General features: G+C 36.9%; 4 protein-coding genes across 5 annotated transcripts; all 4 read left to right on the forward strand.

The window, feature by feature from the left end:
• The first annotated feature begins 4,816 nt into the window (after positions 1 to 4,816).
• ugt5a1 (UDP glucuronosyltransferase 5 family, polypeptide A1) lies at positions 4,817 to 8,497 on the forward strand. Of its 2 annotated transcripts, none has more exons than XM_051883302.1 (2): positions 4,817 to 4,963; positions 6,718 to 8,497. In XM_051883302.1, the coding sequence occupies exon 2, from the start codon at positions 6,731 to 6,733 to the stop codon at positions 8,306 to 8,308; it is 1,578 nt and encodes a 525-aa protein (XP_051739262.1). In that variant the 5' UTR covers positions 4,817 to 4,963; positions 6,718 to 6,730; the 3' UTR covers positions 8,309 to 8,497. The 2 variants fall into 2 exon arrangements, with proteins under 2 accessions (XP_051739262.1, XP_051739264.1); XM_051883304.1 differs by lacking the exon at positions 4,817 to 4,963 and adding an exon at positions 4,977 to 5,500.
• ugt5a2 (UDP glucuronosyltransferase 5 family, polypeptide A2) lies at positions 4,830 to 11,406 on the forward strand. The gene is made up of 2 exons (XM_051883300.1): positions 4,830 to 4,963; positions 9,397 to 11,406. Exon 2 carries the CDS (start codon positions 9,404 to 9,406, stop codon positions 10,982 to 10,984), a length of 1,581 nt encoding a protein of 526 aa, XP_051739260.1. The 5' UTR covers positions 4,830 to 4,963; positions 9,397 to 9,403; the 3' UTR covers positions 10,985 to 11,406.
• Positions 4,838 to 16,067, forward strand: LOC127506656 (UDP-glucuronosyltransferase 2C1-like). The gene is made up of 2 exons (XM_051883305.1): positions 4,838 to 4,963; positions 14,101 to 16,067. The coding sequence occupies exon 2, from the start codon at positions 14,108 to 14,110 to the stop codon at positions 15,683 to 15,685; it is 1,578 nt and encodes a 525-aa protein (XP_051739265.1). The 5' UTR covers positions 4,838 to 4,963; positions 14,101 to 14,107; the 3' UTR covers positions 15,686 to 16,067.
• LOC127506654 (UDP-glucuronosyltransferase 2C1-like) lies at positions 4,841 to 13,757 on the forward strand. The gene is made up of 2 exons (XM_051883301.1): positions 4,841 to 4,963; positions 11,739 to 13,757. Exon 2 carries the CDS (start codon positions 11,746 to 11,748, stop codon positions 13,324 to 13,326), a length of 1,581 nt encoding a protein of 526 aa, XP_051739261.1. The 5' UTR covers positions 4,841 to 4,963; positions 11,739 to 11,745; the 3' UTR covers positions 13,327 to 13,757.
• Positions 16,068 to 19,034: the final 2,967 nt, after the last annotated feature.

Consider the following 19,034-nt stretch of genomic DNA (forward strand, 5'->3'; position numbering starts at 1 on the left):
ATTGTTTTGACCAAGTAAAACAGTGCTGCATTACCCCACAATTTTAATTCATCAAATAAAGTGACCTGTATGAGTAATAATTCAGCACTTGTGGCTGTTTCATTACAATAAAACTGTGAATTTTAAGTGATCAAACATAACTAACAAAGTTCAGGGAAGGAGGTGGCGAATGTTAATCATAACTTTCATTTTGTAAAATATGCATAAACATCAAAACAATAGAAGCGGCAGCGGCATATAAAGCATAATAAAAACGGCAATGTAAAATGTCCCATGGCTCTAGGCCCCGCCCTGCTTCATACCACAGTAATGTTAATAAAACTAATACATTAGCTCATCCATGAACATGATTTCAGTCCCATCGGATTGCTTTCCATCGGCTGTGGAGGTTAAGATGACACCTCCCATGATTCTACGCTCATTCACGGCGTCATCACACTATGCTTTGTTATTGTTCTAGGTGCGCTCACACCATGTCGTAATTACCGTAATGATTCTGAACTGTAAAAAGCCTTCATGTGCTTGTAGAGCTTGTAATTACAATGTGTAAACTTGTAATTTTCTGAGAGCTGCAACTTATACCACCTGACCACTTCATATTTAAAGTATGTTCGACTTGAAGAGGCGCTGTGAAAACCAATCTGTGTATGACATCAAAGTACAGCAAGAGCGATTCAAAAGCATATAGAGCTTTATTTATGGTAATTACGAAATGGCGTGAACGTAGCATTTGAATAAGTGGCCTCTAGCGGAGAAACTTGCATACTGTGCCTTTAAGAAAACATCAGGGACGCCAGAATATAAATAATAACTAAATACTAACTCTCTCTGCCTGATTTAAAAGGTTGTTTCAACTCGAAAAATTTTCGATAACTTAATTTTGAAGTGTAAAAATGATTTATTTTTCTGTTGTCTAAAGTTATGATGCTGTTGATTGTATACTTAACTATTTTAACTCTAGGTTGCTGGTTAAACGTTATCATGAATGACTTTCACTGATGGTTTACCACACAAAATGTCATCATCTGTGGGGTCAGGGGCTGTTGCAACATGTTTATGAAATGATCAGTCATTGTCAGCAGTGCCAAGCTTAAGACTTTCTTGACTTGTCAGCTGATTGGTATCTTTTGGTATTAAGGATTTAATCAACTTCAGAAATTAAAACCATATTAATGAGAATTCAGTGACACTTGGTTATACAGCTGTGATTTTTGATGCATGCACATATTTGAGAATTGCCTGTAATCACAAATTTTAACGCTCTTGATTACTTTAAATCTTATCCAGTCTTTCACAGTGTAAATCTATTAATGGTTTTGCTGTTGGCATGTTTTTTAAACCATAAAATGCTAGGTATATTTGTAGAAATCTGTGAGCTATGAAAGAAAATGTACAGCAAGTTTAAACTGTGATTAAAACTAGGGAAGTTGTAAGCGCCTTGTCAAAATGGTAGATTATATGAATTGAACTGCCACATGGTGTAGCTGTTTCCATTTTTGTACGCTTGTGGTTTCTTCTCTACAATTAACAATGAGACCAAAACTTTTGCTTTCTCCAGGCCTATTATAAGCTGAATTGATAATGAGGTTTGTGTTGTATTTGTATTGCAATTCACTATTTATGTTTGCTTGGGTAAGGTCACCAGAGTTGTAACTAATGCTTGAACTGAAGTCACTGGCAATGAACTTTAGAACACTGGTACTCATACGTCAATAAAAAAGTCAATGAATATATCCATTTATTGCATAACTCAGCATTAAGAAAATGTAGTACGAAGGAAAATGGGGGTCCAGAAATTATTTTATTTTAAATTGTATTATATAATATACACATAGATGAGGTTTGGTGGTTTTTGAACAGCTGAAAACTGCATTTGCACTGTTGCCATGCTGTCTTTAGATGGCAGAGTTGTCAGAGCAATTTGATAACATATCAGAAAAAAGCTTTCAGATCAGGTTTGTAATGTTGCTTACACAGGTTGGGTTTGGTTAAAATTAGAAGTGTTTACATTATTATTACTAAATTACTAAGGCTACATCCACGCGAAGCCAGAGCTTTCCCTATCCTGGACGAAATGCCTATACGATACTATACTAATTTTTGCATATACAGCTAAACTCATCTTCGTGTGGATGGGGCCTAAATTACACTTCAGGACTTTCGAAGTCGTCATCTGGTTTGTTAAATTCTACAGGATGTCCAGGAGACGTGTGTGTCGCGTTCTTTAATAGCCAACCTGGAAACAAATGCCATGAAGCCAAACCCCCTCATGGAAGAAGAATCCCATCGTGTTTACAACTGTGAAAATGAGCACTTATCAGGATCAACTAAACGCTGGATTTTCCAAAGTATGTCAAGTTCTCGGCTCCATTGTTGCAGTAAACTTGCACAACGTTCTTGAATGAATAATTTATTATATATACACCGGCCTGTTATACGCCCCTAAACATGACGCGGAACAAAACAAACTGTGATTGTTTGCGTTACATGTCAGTCAAACGTCCTAGCGGGCAGTCCTTGGCCAATAAAAGTTGCGATAGAGTCCAGACCTTCTGCCGTCAGTCTGAAGATCTGGCTATGCGAGACTACTCAAAATGTATTATACTGATTCTCTGTAGTGTTACCCCTCAAAACAAATGCATTAGTTAATTGCATAAGCCATTAAATGGTTGAACTAGTCATAATGCGTCAAGTATATTTTCTATACATTTCTATTAGATTTTTTTTTTTTTGTAAATGTGTCTTGAATTGATGAATTGTGCAGGTGAATCTTGAACTTCACTAATGAAGGGTAATTTAAAGCATTAGATCAACCAGTTCTCTAAAATAGCTCAGAGATCCATGCCATGACTCTTCAATTGGAAAACATATAGAGACAGACCACAACACAGTTTTATAATTTCTTAAAATGGAAGAACAACAAGGAAACAAACAGGGTCAACAGCCGGGAAGAAGAAGAGGAGTAAGGATGAGTGGGGAAAGGGTAGGGAGGCGAAACTATGGAAGAGGTAGATAAGGCAAAGGACGTAGGCATGTTTCTGATGAAATAAGGACCATGTTCTCAATCATGGTTACAATGGCTGCAACGGGTCGAAAGGTGCAGCCGGATGTTTGGAGAACAACCGTTTCCTCAATCATTTAACCTATTTCATAAACAGGTATGCTTTTCAACAATGTGCACAATACTGTATACTTCAGTGTTGGGGAAAGTTACTTTTAAAAGTAATGCATTACAATATTGTGTTACTCCCTAAAAAAGTAACTAACTGCATTACTTGGTTACTTTTTATGAAAAGTAATGCATTACATTACTTTTGCGTTACTTTTTCTCACCTGGGCTGGGTTTGCTTGTTTGTTTTTTAATAACTACAAAGAAGTTCTATTTTTGGCAAATGTAAATGCCCTTTCACACCAAAAGTGAAATGAATAAGCCTGAGGCTGAAGAAAATGCATATTTACGCCGGTACAGTAAAGGACGCAGCTCAAACAAACCTTTCAGCTGTGCTGCAATACTGGATTAAAGAAGAATAGGATACAGGAGAAGGAAGTTCAACACTCTTATTTCTAAATCTAATCTAAAGTAATTTTTGCTTGTTAGTATGGTTGAATTAGATAATTAAAGGTCAGCAGCAAAGACATTGAAAAGTAATCTGATTACGTAACTCGAGTTACTTGTAATGCATTACCCCCAACACTGGTATACTTACTGTAATTCTCCATATTACAATCCGCTTAAGGTAGCTACAAGTATTAAATGCATTTAAAATTTCAAAATAACTCCAATATCATACACTACGGTTGTGTGGGGTGGGTGTAAATTAAGCGCGATCTGCTGTGATGTTACAATCATGTTGCACTGTGGTCTATGGATCTGCCTGAAGTGTACATGTTGAGTAGACTCGCCCCCGTGGTCAAAATCGAGGGGTTGAAGCTCTATCCAAAAAAACTTCCCTCGTCCACTTGATTAAGTTGAATGCACTTCAAAATGGCGGTGTTGGGGAAATTGGGAAGTTCGAGAGTGTATGTCTAAAAGTGCAGCCTCTGTACTCTTTCAGAAGATGAGGAATACCATCCCCTACCGAATAACAGTGAAAACATGGATTGTCGGAGAATTCCATCAATGGCGGGAAAGCGTTGTCATAAATGACGGAAAATTTCGTCAATGGCAGGGAAAGAGTTAAAGCATGTGACATCATTGTTACACAATATCCTTTTACAAGCAAAATAGAACATTCACTACCGTAAGTCTTGTGAAATTCAGTGTTTTATTGCGCCTTAGGCACTAAAGGACTTTTTGACCATGTGTGGACATGTTTTGAGTTACTGGTTAAGTAACTCTTCAGTTTTTTTCAACCTGGTGACCTGCTGACACTGCTGAAGTCTCCATAAATAGAGTCTAGTAGTTTTTGGGGGGTTTTAACATTGTTTTAAACAACAAGAATCAGTCTAAGCAATCTGAGATTTCCTTTTATTCTTTCTTTCCGCCTGTTACACAACTGATACGAACAATATCACCTGTTTAGTTGGTTCTCTCCTGGAATGTCCTTAATGGTGGGAGTGTAACATGATATTCAGTCTTTACAAAGCCAGACATTTAATCTGAAGGATCATGTGGACTGCTAGCATTTCTAGTGCAAAATCAAAGAATCTTCTTTTCTTTTATCATTTTATTGAAAGTAACATAAAAACAAATTTCTTTAATTTTTTGAAGAATGTTTGGCTCTTGATGTTTGGCTGGTTGCAAATCATGGTTTAAAAACAAGGTCCAGAACTTTGACCCTTATTATCGTGGCATTATTTAACTGCTCCGCCTCAAGGCTTTTGCTGTGCTCACTTCATTCAAAGGAACCTTTCACCTAAATGCACTTGTTAAGCTCATAAACATTGCAGGATAAACGTGTTGAAGGTTTTGGACGCTACACTGTGCCGAGGTGAATTTCAAGGAGTATTTGCAGATTGTCAGGTGAGGATTGAAATATTCCCAAAATATAATTCTCTCAAAATAGAATTTGCTCTGGCCACATAGAAGTTCTTCGTCAGTCCATAAATCAGATTTCAGATTTACATTCTGCTCTTAGTTCATTATGTAATATCTTGGCCTTTTATTGCTTGTATGGTATTTATTTTTTACTGTTAAACCAAATTCAACCACAGAACTGTTCCAGCTTTCCATCATAAGTGAAATTTGTAAAAATCTAAGTATCCAGCTATTTTGTCATTTTTTGCCTTATGAAAAAATTGTACAAAACCAGATTACATATGTTGGAGGTTTCAGAAAATGCCAAACGATTATGCTGTTTTTACTACAAAAGGTGAATGCACACATTGCAAGGTAGCGATTTAGCATGTACTCTGTTTATGTGCACATGATGATGGAGCTTTTTTCAGATGTTGCAGCATGTATAATGAGGGATTGCATAACTTTGAGACATATTTGGGAAGCTTTCAGCATGTAACATTACTAAACAAAAAGCCGATTCAGATACTACTCGTACACAAGGTGAGAAACTTTTTTTCCTGCAAACACTGTGTCCCATGCCACACTTGTTCTTTACTTCAGTTGACCTGCTTTGCATTTAAGTGTTGTTACATACGAAGTGGTTTTTACAAGGCACAGGGTTGATGCAATAAGCAATTCTGAGAATGAAATCATTGGAATTACCAAAGTTTGTTGGTTTGGTGGCATCAAGTATTTTAAAAATATGCTAATTTTTATCTAAGTGAAAACCACATGAATTTTACATGTGCAAAAACACTTGGTCACATGTGGAAAAAATGGGAAATTCATGTGGTTTTTACTAGACAAATATAAATTTTTCTGCAGTATGGACCAGATGTTATTCTGTAAGTCAAAAGTCTAGCTTTACAAGACCATAACAGATACATAACAGCAAATATTAGACTTGTAGATCAGAAAAAATTTGCATCACTAATCATTGGCGTCACTGGTATCCAATCGTAACACTAAAATTTTTTAATTTTAACTATAAAAGACTAAAAATACAACTGTAAAAACCTGTTAATTGGTCAACAGTAAGTTCCTGTAAAAAACATTTTTGGAAGTAAAAAGAACAACCATAAACTGATATTCCCACAATTCCCTGTGTGACAGCTCATATTTGATGGATTTTAAAATTTATAATTGTTTCTTCTTAGATTTTTGTTATCAGTTATGGACATCAGGCTTTTATTTTACATCTTTTGTTGTTAAATGAATGTTTATTGTGTTATTTGAGTGCCATCATGGTGTGCATGACGCTGGTGCACCTTCTTTAAATTAGTATGTACATCAGCTTGTGGAAAAACTGCTTGTGATGAACTATGATTCATCATGTGGTTTTCTCTTTACCACCAGTGTTATTATGGTGAATGTCAGTATATGTAAAAAATACAAAACAGATTTTAGTATTAGCATGGAAAGGGCTGTTGGATTTACTTTTTGTAAATTAGTTTTAAATTGTAAAATGTACAGGTTGTTCTGTAAATATATTTTTTATAAGTATTTTTTTACTGTGTTTTTAAAAGAATTATTCTGGCAATCACAGCTGCCAGTTTTATTTTGTAAAAATTGACGGATTTTCATTTTTTTTTGTTTTTGTTTTTTGTTTTTTTTACAGTGCAAAATAAGCTTGCTTTTGTTTTTCCGGGTCCTTTCTTTTCTGTTTTCCTTCATTCTTTGTTATCCATTCATTGATTTCTTCTCTTTTGTTTTTTAAGGTTGTGTAAGAAGATGCATCATTCAGCACCTCTTGTTTTGTTGTCGCTCTTATGCGTATTATTTGGAGTAGATGGTGGTAAAGTGCTAGTGTTTCCACTAGATGGAAGTCACTGGGTGAACATGAAGGTCCTGATTGAGGAACTGCATAGCAGAGGTCACAACGTGACTGTGCTTAGAGCCTCCAACAGTTGGTATATCAAGGAGGAATCTCCTTTGTACAATTCCATCACCATTCCAAACACAGGAGGATTTGATGAGGAATTTTTTGGTTTATTGATCGGCCGTCTCTTGAAGATTAAAAAAGAAGGGAATTCCATTTGGAACCGCATTCAGCTGGAGTACGAAATCATCATGAAGTTTAAAAGCATGTATGAAGATATGCTGCAGATGATGGAGAGATTATTAGGAGATGAAAAAATTATGAACTCAATCCAAGATGCTAAATACGACATGGTGCTAGCAGACCCAACTTCTGGAGGTGGTGCAATCCTAGCTTACAAGTTTAATATTCCTCTGGTTTTCAACGTTCGGTGGACGATTCATGGAGAGGGACATTTTGCCATTGCTCCTTCCCCCCTGTCTTATGTCCCTGTCCCAGGAGCAGAGCTAACAGACAAGATGTCATTCCTTCAACGTGTCAAGAATGTTCTGACTTACTTTTTCACCCGATTCCAAATTGCAGTCGTAGCTGAACCAATCTTTACTTCTTTTTGTCTCAAACATTTTGGCCCCAATGTTAATTACTTCTCCCTTTTTCAGGATGCAGACATCTGGCTCATGAGAAATGACTTTACCTTTGAATTTCCACGACCCACAATGCCCAATATCGTCTATATGGGCGGCTTTCAGTGTAAACCCGCCAAGCCGCTTCCAAAAGATCTTGAGGACTTTGTGCAGAGTTCAGGAGAGCATGGAGTCATTGTCATGTCTTTAGGCACCCTTATTACTCAGCTTCCACAAGACGTCACCAACGACATAGCAGCGGCTTTTGCTCAGATTCCTCAAAAAGTGATTTGGAGATATACAGGTCCTCGGCCTGTGACCCTTGGTAACAATACCTTACTTGTGGACTGGCTCCCCCAGAATGACCTGCTTGGACATCCCCAGATTAAAGTGTTTGTGGCACATGGAGGCACCAATGGAGTTCAGGAAGCCATCTACCATGGGGTGCCCATTTTGGGTCTACCGTTAGTGTTTGATCAGCCAGACAATCTCTTCAGAATGGAAGCGAAGGGAACAGCAAAAATTGTAGATTTGGCAACTCTGGACAAGAATGTGTTTCTAGAGGCATTAAAGGAGGTTTTGTATAACTCATCTTACAGGGAGAACATGCAGAGACTGTCCAGACTGCACCACGACCAGCCAATGAAACCTCTTGATCGTGCTGTCTTCTGGATTGAGTTTGTCATGAGGAATAGAGGAGCCCCACATTTGCGAACACAGTCTTTCAGAATGTCCTGGATTGAGTACCATTCTGTAGATGTTATTTTGACTCTAATGGCGACACTTTTCATATTTGCATTTTTGATTATATATGTGACTCGATATCTTTTTAGAGTTTTGTGTAAAAAGAAAGTAAAATGTGCATGATATATAATTACTGTATGAGTTCATTGTGAAAAAATGTTCTTGCGGATTTGTAAAACATTTCAGTGAGATTCAAATTTTAATTCACAGCAAATTCAGGCATTTACTGATAATTCTGCACTGACTATTTAGAGCTGCTTTTATGGTTGGTAGAATCTTGAGCCTCAATAAAAGTATATTTCATAACTGTGATTAATGCTGTCATGGGTGTGTGTTGATGGACTGAAGACACAACAGAAGAATAAAGATCCAACAAAAAATTTAACAATAATCCAAACAGGCAGCAGCAAACACACAATAAACGCAAATGTGACTGGACAACCTCAAAGGGAAACCACATGAACTTATATACCTAAGATAATAAGATGCACACAGCTGAACAGAATAACTCAATCAAGGTAACCATGAAAACTAAATTCTGGCAGGAACTTAGAACAAAGGACAACAGAAACTAATAAACACAAACTAAGAGTCTGTGAAACTAAAGCTGAACAACTGTGACAAATGCAGGGACTAAAAAAGTATTCCCTTGCATTATAATGAAGTCTCTTTTTTTGTGTTCACATGCAGTTTAAAAGTTTGATTTCGGTCAGACTAATTTGTCTATTTAAAATGATAAAGGCTTTAAACAGACTGAAATTGTACCCGTTCGATTTTTGCAGCCGCAATAACTAATGCGATTGTTGTTTAGCTTTGTCCAGCATTAATCAGATAACACCTGGCTTCTGCATTGTGCTCTGAAAGAAAGATGTGACTTGCAATGTGTAGAATTATTCAGATCGATTACATGTTAGATCACGCATTCTTGGACAGACAGATGAAGACTGTAGCTTGACTACGCATGCTAAAACTCACTGTAAATCAATTATAACTGTGCATGTAAATGTACTTATTTAAAATGTGAACAACTTCAGTTTATGAAGCCATATAAAACTGAATAACTGTCCAATTGTACAGATATAACTATAATATTACAGAAAGAATGTTCAATTCCAAGATATTTTGGGAATTTCTCTTTATCATTATATTTTGTGAAAAAAAAAGTTGACTATATAGCATATTAATTCAGATCATATTCCTTCTTATCAAAGGTAATCAATGAAGATGCATTACTCCACCCTTCTTGGATTGTTCATCATGTTATCTGCTCTGTCAAGATCTTATGCTGGTAAAGTTCTGGTCGTCCCTGTGGATGGAAGTCACTGGATCAATATGAAAGTCCTTATTGTGGAGTTGCATTCAAAAGGTCACAATATCACCGTGGTTAGAGGGTCTAGTAGCTGGTACATTGAGGAAAAGTCTCCTCTCTACACTTCCATTACTGTGGACACTGGCGAATTCGACGATGACTTTATGGAGAAGTTTCTCCCTCAATTACTGAAAATGCAGAGACAAGGACGTTCATTTTGGAATGAAATGGCACTTACTGATGAAATTTATAGGAGGTTTACTGAAATTCATCAGCAAATTTGCAATATGACAGCTACAATGTTTGAAAACGAGACCTTGATGAATTCACTGAAAGATGCTGCATATGACATTGTTCTGACGGACCCTGCTTTTGGAGGTGGAGTGTTACTGGCACACCGTCTTGGCCTCCCTCTTGTGTTTAATGTGCGCTGGACCGTGTACGGAGAAGCCCACTTTGATATAGCTCCATCTCCTCTCTCATATATACCTGTCCCAGGATTACAGCTGACCGACAAGATGACATTCAGTCAGAGAGTCAAGAACGTGATGACATATATAATGGTTCTTTATAAAAATTCCAAATACTTTGGTTCTCCTTACCAAGAGTTTACCCAGAAATATTTTGGCCCCGATGTTGATTTCTTCTCCCTCCTCCAGAATGCCGACATCTGGCTCATGAGAAACGACTTCACGTTTGAGTTTCCACGACCCACAATGCCAAATGTTGTCTATATGGGTGGCTTCCAGTGCAAACCAGCTAAGCCACTTCCAGATGACCTTGAGGAATTTGTGCAGAGCTCAGGAGAGCATGGGGTCATCATCATGACTTTAGGAACTATTTTTGGTCAGCTTCTGAGTGAAATCAATGATGAGATTGCTGCAGCTTTTGCCCAACTGCCTCAAAAGGTTATTTGGAGACACACAGGACCACGACCTGCCAATCTTGGTAATAACACATTGATTGTGGACTGGCTCCCTCAGAATGACCTGCTTGGACATCCTCAAACTAAAGCGTTTGTGGCACATGGAGGCACCAATGGAGTTCAGGAAGCCATCTACCATGGGGTGCCTATTGTGGGCCTTCCTTTAGCTTTTGACCAACCTGACAATCTCTCCAGGATGCAAGCAAAGGGAACAGCAAAAATTGTAGATATTGCAACTCTGGACAGGAATGTGTTTCTAGAGGCATTAAAGGAGGTTTTGCATAACCCATCTTACAGGGAGAACATGCAGAGACTGTCCAGACTGCACCACGACCAGCCAATGAAACCTCTTAATCATGCTGTCTTCTGGATTGAGTTTGTCATGAGGAATAGAGGAGCCTCTCATTTACGAACACAGTCTTTCAGAATGTCCTGGATTGAGTACTACTGTATAGATGTTATTTTAACTTTAATAGCAACAGTTCTTCTATTTGCATTTGTGACTGTTTATACAATTAGATATTTTTGTCTGGTTTTATTCAGAAAGAAAGTAAAACGTGAATGATGAACTGGCTGGAAATATCAGTTCATTTGAAATGTTTCCTGATTGTTTCCTGACAGCATGTGCTTTTATTTAAAACATTTTACTAGATTTAAGAAACAATGTTTTAATCCAAGGCTTTGAAACTAAAAGAATAATTCAGAACTAATTGAATATTCTCCATGTTGTTTGTTTTAAGCTGCATTTTGCTTTTATTATGCACAACAATCTATATTATTAGGACTTGCTACAGACAAATATCATTCACATCTATCAATAACAGTACAAGGACTAAAATTAATCACCTACATTGTAATTAATTTCACATTTTGATTTATGATTGAATTAACAGAAGTGTGAATAACTTTTCTGTAAGCTTTTGCTGAATTCTTATCTGACAAAGTTTTATGAATACTGTACAATAAAGAGGAATCTGATCATGTGTACATGATATGTTATCACTCCCTGACTTTTATACATAGTGAGACTGTGGAAAATCTGTCATTGATGAAAAACTATTGACAGATGTAACATCTAACCTTATTACTGAAGCAGCATTACTTGATGGCGAGGAAAAAGTTATTTTATATCCCTGAATAACTGTCCAATTGTACAAATTCTAGCAATAAAGTAGTACAGATCGAGCTAAAAAAAATCATAGATTTTGCACTCAATTCCATAATTTCTGGACAGTCATGCAGATTCTCTTGATCATTGTAATTTGTGAAGAATCATTTATTCTATAAATGAATTCAGATTTTATTCTTTCTCATTGAAGGTAATCAATGAAGATGCATCACTCAAGCCTTCTCGGTTTGTTCATTCTGTTATCTGCTCTATCAGGATGTTATGCTGGTAAAGTTCTGGTCGTTCCTGTGGATGGAAGTCATTGGATCAATATGAAGGTCCTTATTGTGGAGTTGCATTCAAAAGGTCACAATATCACTGTGGTCCGAGGCTCAAATAGCTGGTATATTGAAGAGGAGTCTCTTCTCTACACTTCCATTACTGTAGACATTGGTGAATTTGACAGTGACTTTTGGGCAATGTTGCTTCCCCGCTTACTTCAGATCAAGAGACACGGAAGATCATTTTGGTCTGAAATGGAAATTGCTCAGGAGATTTACAGCAGGTTCTCAGAAGTCCACCAGCAAGTGTGCAATATGACAGCCATGATATTCGAAAATGAGATCTTGATGAAATCACTGGAGGATGGTAAATATAACGTTGTTCTGACGGATCCTGCATTTGGAGGTGGAGTGTTACTGGCACACCGTCTTGGCCTCCCTCTTGTACTAAATGTTCGTTGGACCATGTATGGAGAAGGTCACTTTGTTGTAGCTCCATCTCCTCTCTCATACATACCTATACCAGCATTACAACTAACCGACAAGATGACATTCAGTCAAAGAGTCATGAATGTGATGGTTTATATGATTGGTATTTATCAAAATCCAAAATTCTTTGGTTATCATTACCAAGAATTCTCCCAGAAATATTTTGGCCCCGATGTTGATTTCTTCTCCCTCCTCCAGAATGCCGACATCTGGCTCATGAGAAACGACTTCACGTTTGAGTTTCCACGACCCACAATGCCAAATGTTGTCTATATGGGTGGCTTCCAGTGCAAACCAGCTAAGCCACTTCCAGATGACCTTGAGAAATTTGTGCAGAGCTCAGGAGAGCATGGGGTCATCATCATGACTTTGGGAACTGTTTTTGGTCAGCTTCTGAGTGAAATCAATGATGAGATTGCTGCAGCTTTTGCCCAACTGCCTCAAAAGGTTATTTGGAGACACACAGGACCACGACCTACTAATCTTGGTAATAACACATTGATTGTGGACTGGCTCCCTCAGAATGACCTACTTGGACATCCTCAAACTAAAGTGTTTGTGGCACATGGAGGCACCAATGGAGTTCAGGAAGCCATCTACCATGGGGTGCCTATTGTGGGCCTTCCTTTATCTTTTGACCAACCTGACAATCTCTCCAGGATGCAAGCAAAGGGAACAGCAAAAATTGTAGATTTTGCAACTCTGGACAGGAATGTGTTTCTAGAGGCATTAAAGGAGGTTTTGCATAACTCATCTTACAGGGAGAACATGCAGAGACTGTCCAGACTGCACCACGACCAGCCAATGAAACCTCTTGATCGTGCTGTCTTCTGGATTGAGTTTGTCATGAGGAATAGAGGAGCCCCTCATTTACAAACACAGTCTTTCAGAATGTCCTGGATTGAGTACCACTGTATAGATGTTATTCTGACTTTAATGGCAACCATTTTTATATTTGCATTTGTGACGGTTTATACAATTAGATATTTTTATCTGATTTTATTCAGAAAGAAAGTAAAACGTGAATGATGTACTGGCTAGAAAAATCAGTTCATTTGAAATGTTTCCCTGATTGTTTCCTGACAGCATGTGCTTTTGTGAATCTTAAATAATTTAAAACATTTTACTAGATTTAAGAAGCAATGTTTTAATCCAATGCATGGAACTAAGAATAATTCAGAACTAATTCAATATTCTCTATGTTGTTTGTTTTAAGCTGCATTTTTGCTTTTAGTGTACAACAATCTATTAGGACTAGCTACAGACAAAATATCATTCATACCTATTAGAGACAGTACAAGGGCTAAAATTCATCCCATATACAATAATTAATTTCGTTTTTGTGTTTATGATTGAGTCAACAAAATTGTGATTGACTTCTCTGTCTAAGCTCATGCTGAACTCTTATCTGACAAAGTTTTATGAACACCATACAATAAAGAGGAATCTCATCATCTGTACATGATATGTTATCACTCCCTGACTCTTATACACAGTGAGACTGTGGAAAATCTGTCAATGATGCAAACTACAGTGACTTACAGTTATAACATCTAACCTTATTACTTAAGTGGCATTACTTGATGGCAAGGAATAAGTTATTATTATTTAATATACCTGAATAACTGTCCAATTGTAGAGATTTTAGCCATAAAGTAGTACAGATCGAGCTGAAACATTATAGATTTCACACTCAACTCCATTATATTTCTGGACAGTCATGCAGATTCTCTTGATCATTGTAATATGTGAAGTATCATTTATTCCATAAATGAATTCAGATTTTATTCTTTTTCATTGAAGGTAATCAATGAAGATGCATCACTCCACTCTTCTCAGTTTGTTTGTTCTTTTATCTGCTCTATCAGGATGTTATGGTGGTAAAGTTCTGGTCGTTCCTGTGGATGGAAGTCACTGGATCAATATGAAGGTCCTCATTGTGGAGTTGCATTCAAAAGGTCACAATATCACTGTGGTCCGTGGCTCAAATAGCTGGTATATTGAAGAGGAGTCTCTTCTCTACACTTCCATTACTGTGGACACTGGTGAATTTGACAGTGACTTTTGGATAATGTTGCTTTCTCGGTTACTGCAGATCAAGAGACAAGGAAGATCATTTTGGTCTGAAATGGAAGTTGCTCAGGAGATTTACAGCAAGTTCTCAGAGGTTCATCAGCGAATTTGCAATATGACAGCCATGATATTCGAAAATGAGACCTTGATGAATTCACTGAAAGATGCTGCATATGACATTGTTCTGACGGATCCAGCTTTCGGAGGTGGAGTGTTACTGTCACACCGTCTTGGCCTCCCTCTTGTGTTTAATGTCCGCTGGACCGTGTACGGAGAAGCCCATTTTGATATAGCTCCATCTCCTCTCTCATATATACCTGTCCCAGGATTACAGCTGACCGACAAGATGACATTCAGTCAGAGAGTCATGAATGTGATGACATATATGACTCTTTATAAAAATTCCAAATACTTCGGTTCTCCTTACCAAGAGTTTACCCAGAAATATTTTGGCCCCGATGTTGATTTCTTCTCCCTCCTCCAGAATGCCGACATCTGGCTCATGAGAAACGACTTCACGTTTGAGTATCCACGACCCACAATGCCAAATGTTGTCTATATGGGTGGCTTCCAGTGCAAACCAGCTAAGCCACTTCCAGATGACCTTGAGAAATTTGTACAGAGCTCAGGAGAGCATGGGGTCATCATCATGACTTTAGGAACTGTTTTTGGTCAGCTTCTGAGTGAAATCAATGATGAGATTGCTGCAGCTTTTGCCAAACTGCCTCAAAAGGTTATTTGGAGACACACAGGACCACGACCTTCCAATCTTGGTAATAACACATTGATTGTGGACTGGCTCCCTCAGAATGACCTGCTTGGACATCCTCAAACTAAAGTGTTTGTGGCACATGGAGGCACCAATGGAGTTCAGGAAGCCATCTACCATGGGGTGCCTATTGTGGGCCTTCCTTTAGCTTTTGACCAACCTGACAATCTCTCCAGGATGCAAGCAAAGGGAACAGCAAAAATTGTAGATTTGGCAACTCTGGACAGGAATGTGTTTCTAGAGGCATTAAAGGAGGTTTTGTATAACTCATCTTACAGGGAGAACATGCAGAGACTGTCCAGACTGCACCACGACCAGCCAATGAAACCTCTTGATCGTGCTGTCTTCTGGATTGAGTTTGTCATGAGGAATAGAGGAGCCCCACATTTACGAACACAGTCTTTCAGAATGTCCTGGATTGAGTACCACTGTATAGATGTTATTTTAACTTTAATAGCAACAGTTTTTATATTTGCATTTTTGATTATTTATACAATTAGATATTTTTGTCTAATTTTATTCAGAAAGAAGGTAAAACGTGAATGATAGTGGCTGGAAATATCAGTTCATTTAAAATGTTTCCTGATTGTTTCCTGACAGCATGTGCTTTTGTGCATCTTAAATCTAGTAAAATGTTTTAAATAATTTAAGAAACAATGTTTTAGTCCAATGCATGAGACTAAAATAATTATTCAGAACTAATTGAATATTCTCTATGTTGTTTGTTTTAAGCTGCATTTTTTGCTTTTAGTATGTACAACAATCTATATTATTAGGACTTGCTACAGACAAATATTATTCACATCTATCAATGACAGTACAAGGGCTAAAATGAATCCCCTACATTATGATTAATAATTAAGCTTTTTTCTGAACTCTTGTGAACTCTTATGAACACCCTGCAATTAAAGAGGCATCTGATCATGTGTACATGATATGTTATCACTCCCTGACTTATATACATAGTGAGACTGTGTAAAATCTGTCATTAAGAATGGTAAGGAACGGTTCCAATTATGAACTTGAGCCTGGTTCGGCACGGCACGAGTCTGTAAACTCTTGGGTTACCAAGACACTGACCAATGCATTTGCATTACATTCCAAAGATTAAGCAAAGAGAACAGTTTGGCCTGATGGTGGCTCTTGATCATTGTCATTTGTGAAATATAATTTATTCTATAACAAATTAATAAAGATTTTATTCTTTTTCATTTAAGGTAAACAATGGAGATGCATCACTCCACCCTCAGTGTGTTCGTTCTATTATCTGCTTACCTGTACCTCTGCCTTGTCCTTAAGCAAACTGAAGATGAAATAATTTACTAGTAACATCTGCTTTTAAATACTATTGGACTATTGAAATATATAGCACCAATCAGGGGTCATTTCCTCAGCACAGACCTTTAAAAGAAAGGCTGAAATACCATCAGGGCCAGAAGACTTCACAGGGCACATAGGTTTGAATAACAACCGAATGTAGTCAGGGTCAATCATCAACCTGTTCTTCCCAAGGCCAGAGTAATCACAGAGTTCATTTCCATTTTACATTTATTATCAAAGTTATGATTATCAAACCTTAGGAAAAAAAAACAGTCCAAGTAATTTTCCTTTTGTAAATCATCAGTTGTAAAGAACCTCTTCTTTGCTGGTTGCATATTTGTTATATTTTTTTTAATTCAATTCCACATCCTTTGGGTCTTAGACTTGTAAAAGTTCTCTTCTAGAATTTGTTTTTGTTGTTTTTTACTTTGCTACTTTAAGCAACTGATTCAGTTCTTTCTGAACAGATTTTAGTGCTATATGGTTGTGGTTTTTAAAAGCTTTTTTTTTCCTGTAAATGCAGTGCTTTATCTCCTTTGTGATATAAAGTTTGTTATTTGGGTAAATAGTTACCTATTTTTTAGTAACCATACTATCTGTACAGAAATTTACAAAGTTACTGCTTTTGTGATTTCATCAATGTCAGCACTGTAAAAATATTTCATAAGAAACAGCCTCTCAGAGACTCAATGCTGTTTTCCAACCACACTGACACGTCTTTAGTCATAGGTTTAGAACTCTTCAAGACTGGTGGAATAATAATGGGGACCTTGATTTAATGACAGTTCCTGTTTGCAGCGGTTGAAGTATTTGAAGTGGTTCCCAGTATTAAAACAGTATAATTAATTTGCTCCGCAGCTCTTACTGTATTACCAAAGGGTGGAACACAAACTCCACAGGTGATGATATTCCCAAACTCTCTCTGTAAATTAAAAAGGTCTTAAACTTAAGCAAAGCAGTTCAACATCAGTATTACATATCGTGGCTCTCACTGTGAACTGGGTACACCAGCCTTTATTCACAAACACACACACACTCACCCACCTCAGTTCCTGCCCGATGCTGCAGAACGACTAGCCCGAACCAGAGAGCCATCTATCCACCTTAAACTGCGAACTGGCCATATCTGGAAGAAGACAGGTTTCCATGAACACCATTTCCATGAACGCATGCTTCTCTGTATTCAAAACAGACCCTAGCTTTAATGCGAAGCTCCTCAATTTTATTTTGCAGAGATATGACATTGCTTAAAATTATTACAGGCAAAGTAACGTTAGGTCTATTTTATTGTGATTGTGGGTTTATATATATATATATATATATATATATATATATATATATATATAATATGAACTTATTTAAGGTTCCACAACACAACAAAGAAGGAAAATTGTAAAGTACTTTTGTTTTTTGTATGTTTGTTTTGCAGTTATGTTTTTATTTTATGAAAATGGACTATGTAGCTATATATGTATAGACCTAATTCGTTACCTGTAACGTTAATAACTTTTGGTTATATAGCGTTTAATTGGTTCATGTAGCCTGCGTAAGGTGGAGGAAAGCCAAAGAACCAAATTATTGTGTCTATGGGATACTCACGTTGACCTAATGTACTAAGAAATGTATTGAACTAACGACACAAAAAAATATTCAAGTTTTAAAAAATCCAGAAAATTATCTAAACAATGTAATCTAAATTATCTATCACTATCTATTACTTTATTCATCTGAGGATCCAGAAACAAGTAATCCAACACCCTCATGCTCCCGTTTATAACTTTATACGTTCAAAAACTAATAATATCGAGCAATTATGCCTCACCTCAGAAATTCGCGCCGTTCTGGCCAAGTTCGTTCCCGCGCTCTGCAGTGAAGCACGTGATCAGCCGAGCAAAAACATGGAAATTTACTATATAGAAATTTGCTATATAATTTGCACATATAATTGCTCTAAAGTGAAAGAAAAGATAACATCAGGGTCTTTTTCGGCAAATAATGAATTGAAAAAGTTTAAATGATAGACTGACCCAAATTAGCAAGTACTCTTGGTAAGTATGCTACTCCTAATCGCCATCTAGTGTTGGAAAGAAATACAGCAAGTAAATGAGGAATACAGCAAGTAAATTTCACAGTTTCTTATACATATTGTGATTCGTGAGATAAATAGATTAAATATAAGAATGTTTTACAACTATGGACACATTTATCCCATATTATATAGTATATATTATATCTAGTCAACACGTTTAATTTATATTAGTTTGCTTCATTTATTTCCATCCAAAAGTTTGACAAAAAAAAAAAAAAAAAAAAAAGGAGAAAAGAAAAATACTAGGAAACCTGCAGTTAAAACTTGTGTTTTTATTGACAGGTATCCTAGAGTGACTACTAAATCTCTTTTATGCAGGACCCTACATGTGTTATCTAGGTGCAGTGACCGGTATGCGACACCAGGGGTAGGTATTCAGCTCAAAGAAATGACAAAAAATAAATTTCAAATCTCAATAACCAGACAAATATTCTACTCTAATTCAAAGAAAAGTAAGATGGCTCTAACAGGATGTTTAAAGCACAC

This window comes from Ctenopharyngodon idella, chromosome 24 (assembly GCF_019924925.1).
Source record: "Ctenopharyngodon idella isolate HZGC_01 chromosome 24, HZGC01, whole genome shotgun sequence".
NCBI classification, from domain to species: domain Eukaryota; kingdom Metazoa; phylum Chordata; class Actinopteri; order Cypriniformes; family Xenocyprididae; genus Ctenopharyngodon; species Ctenopharyngodon idella.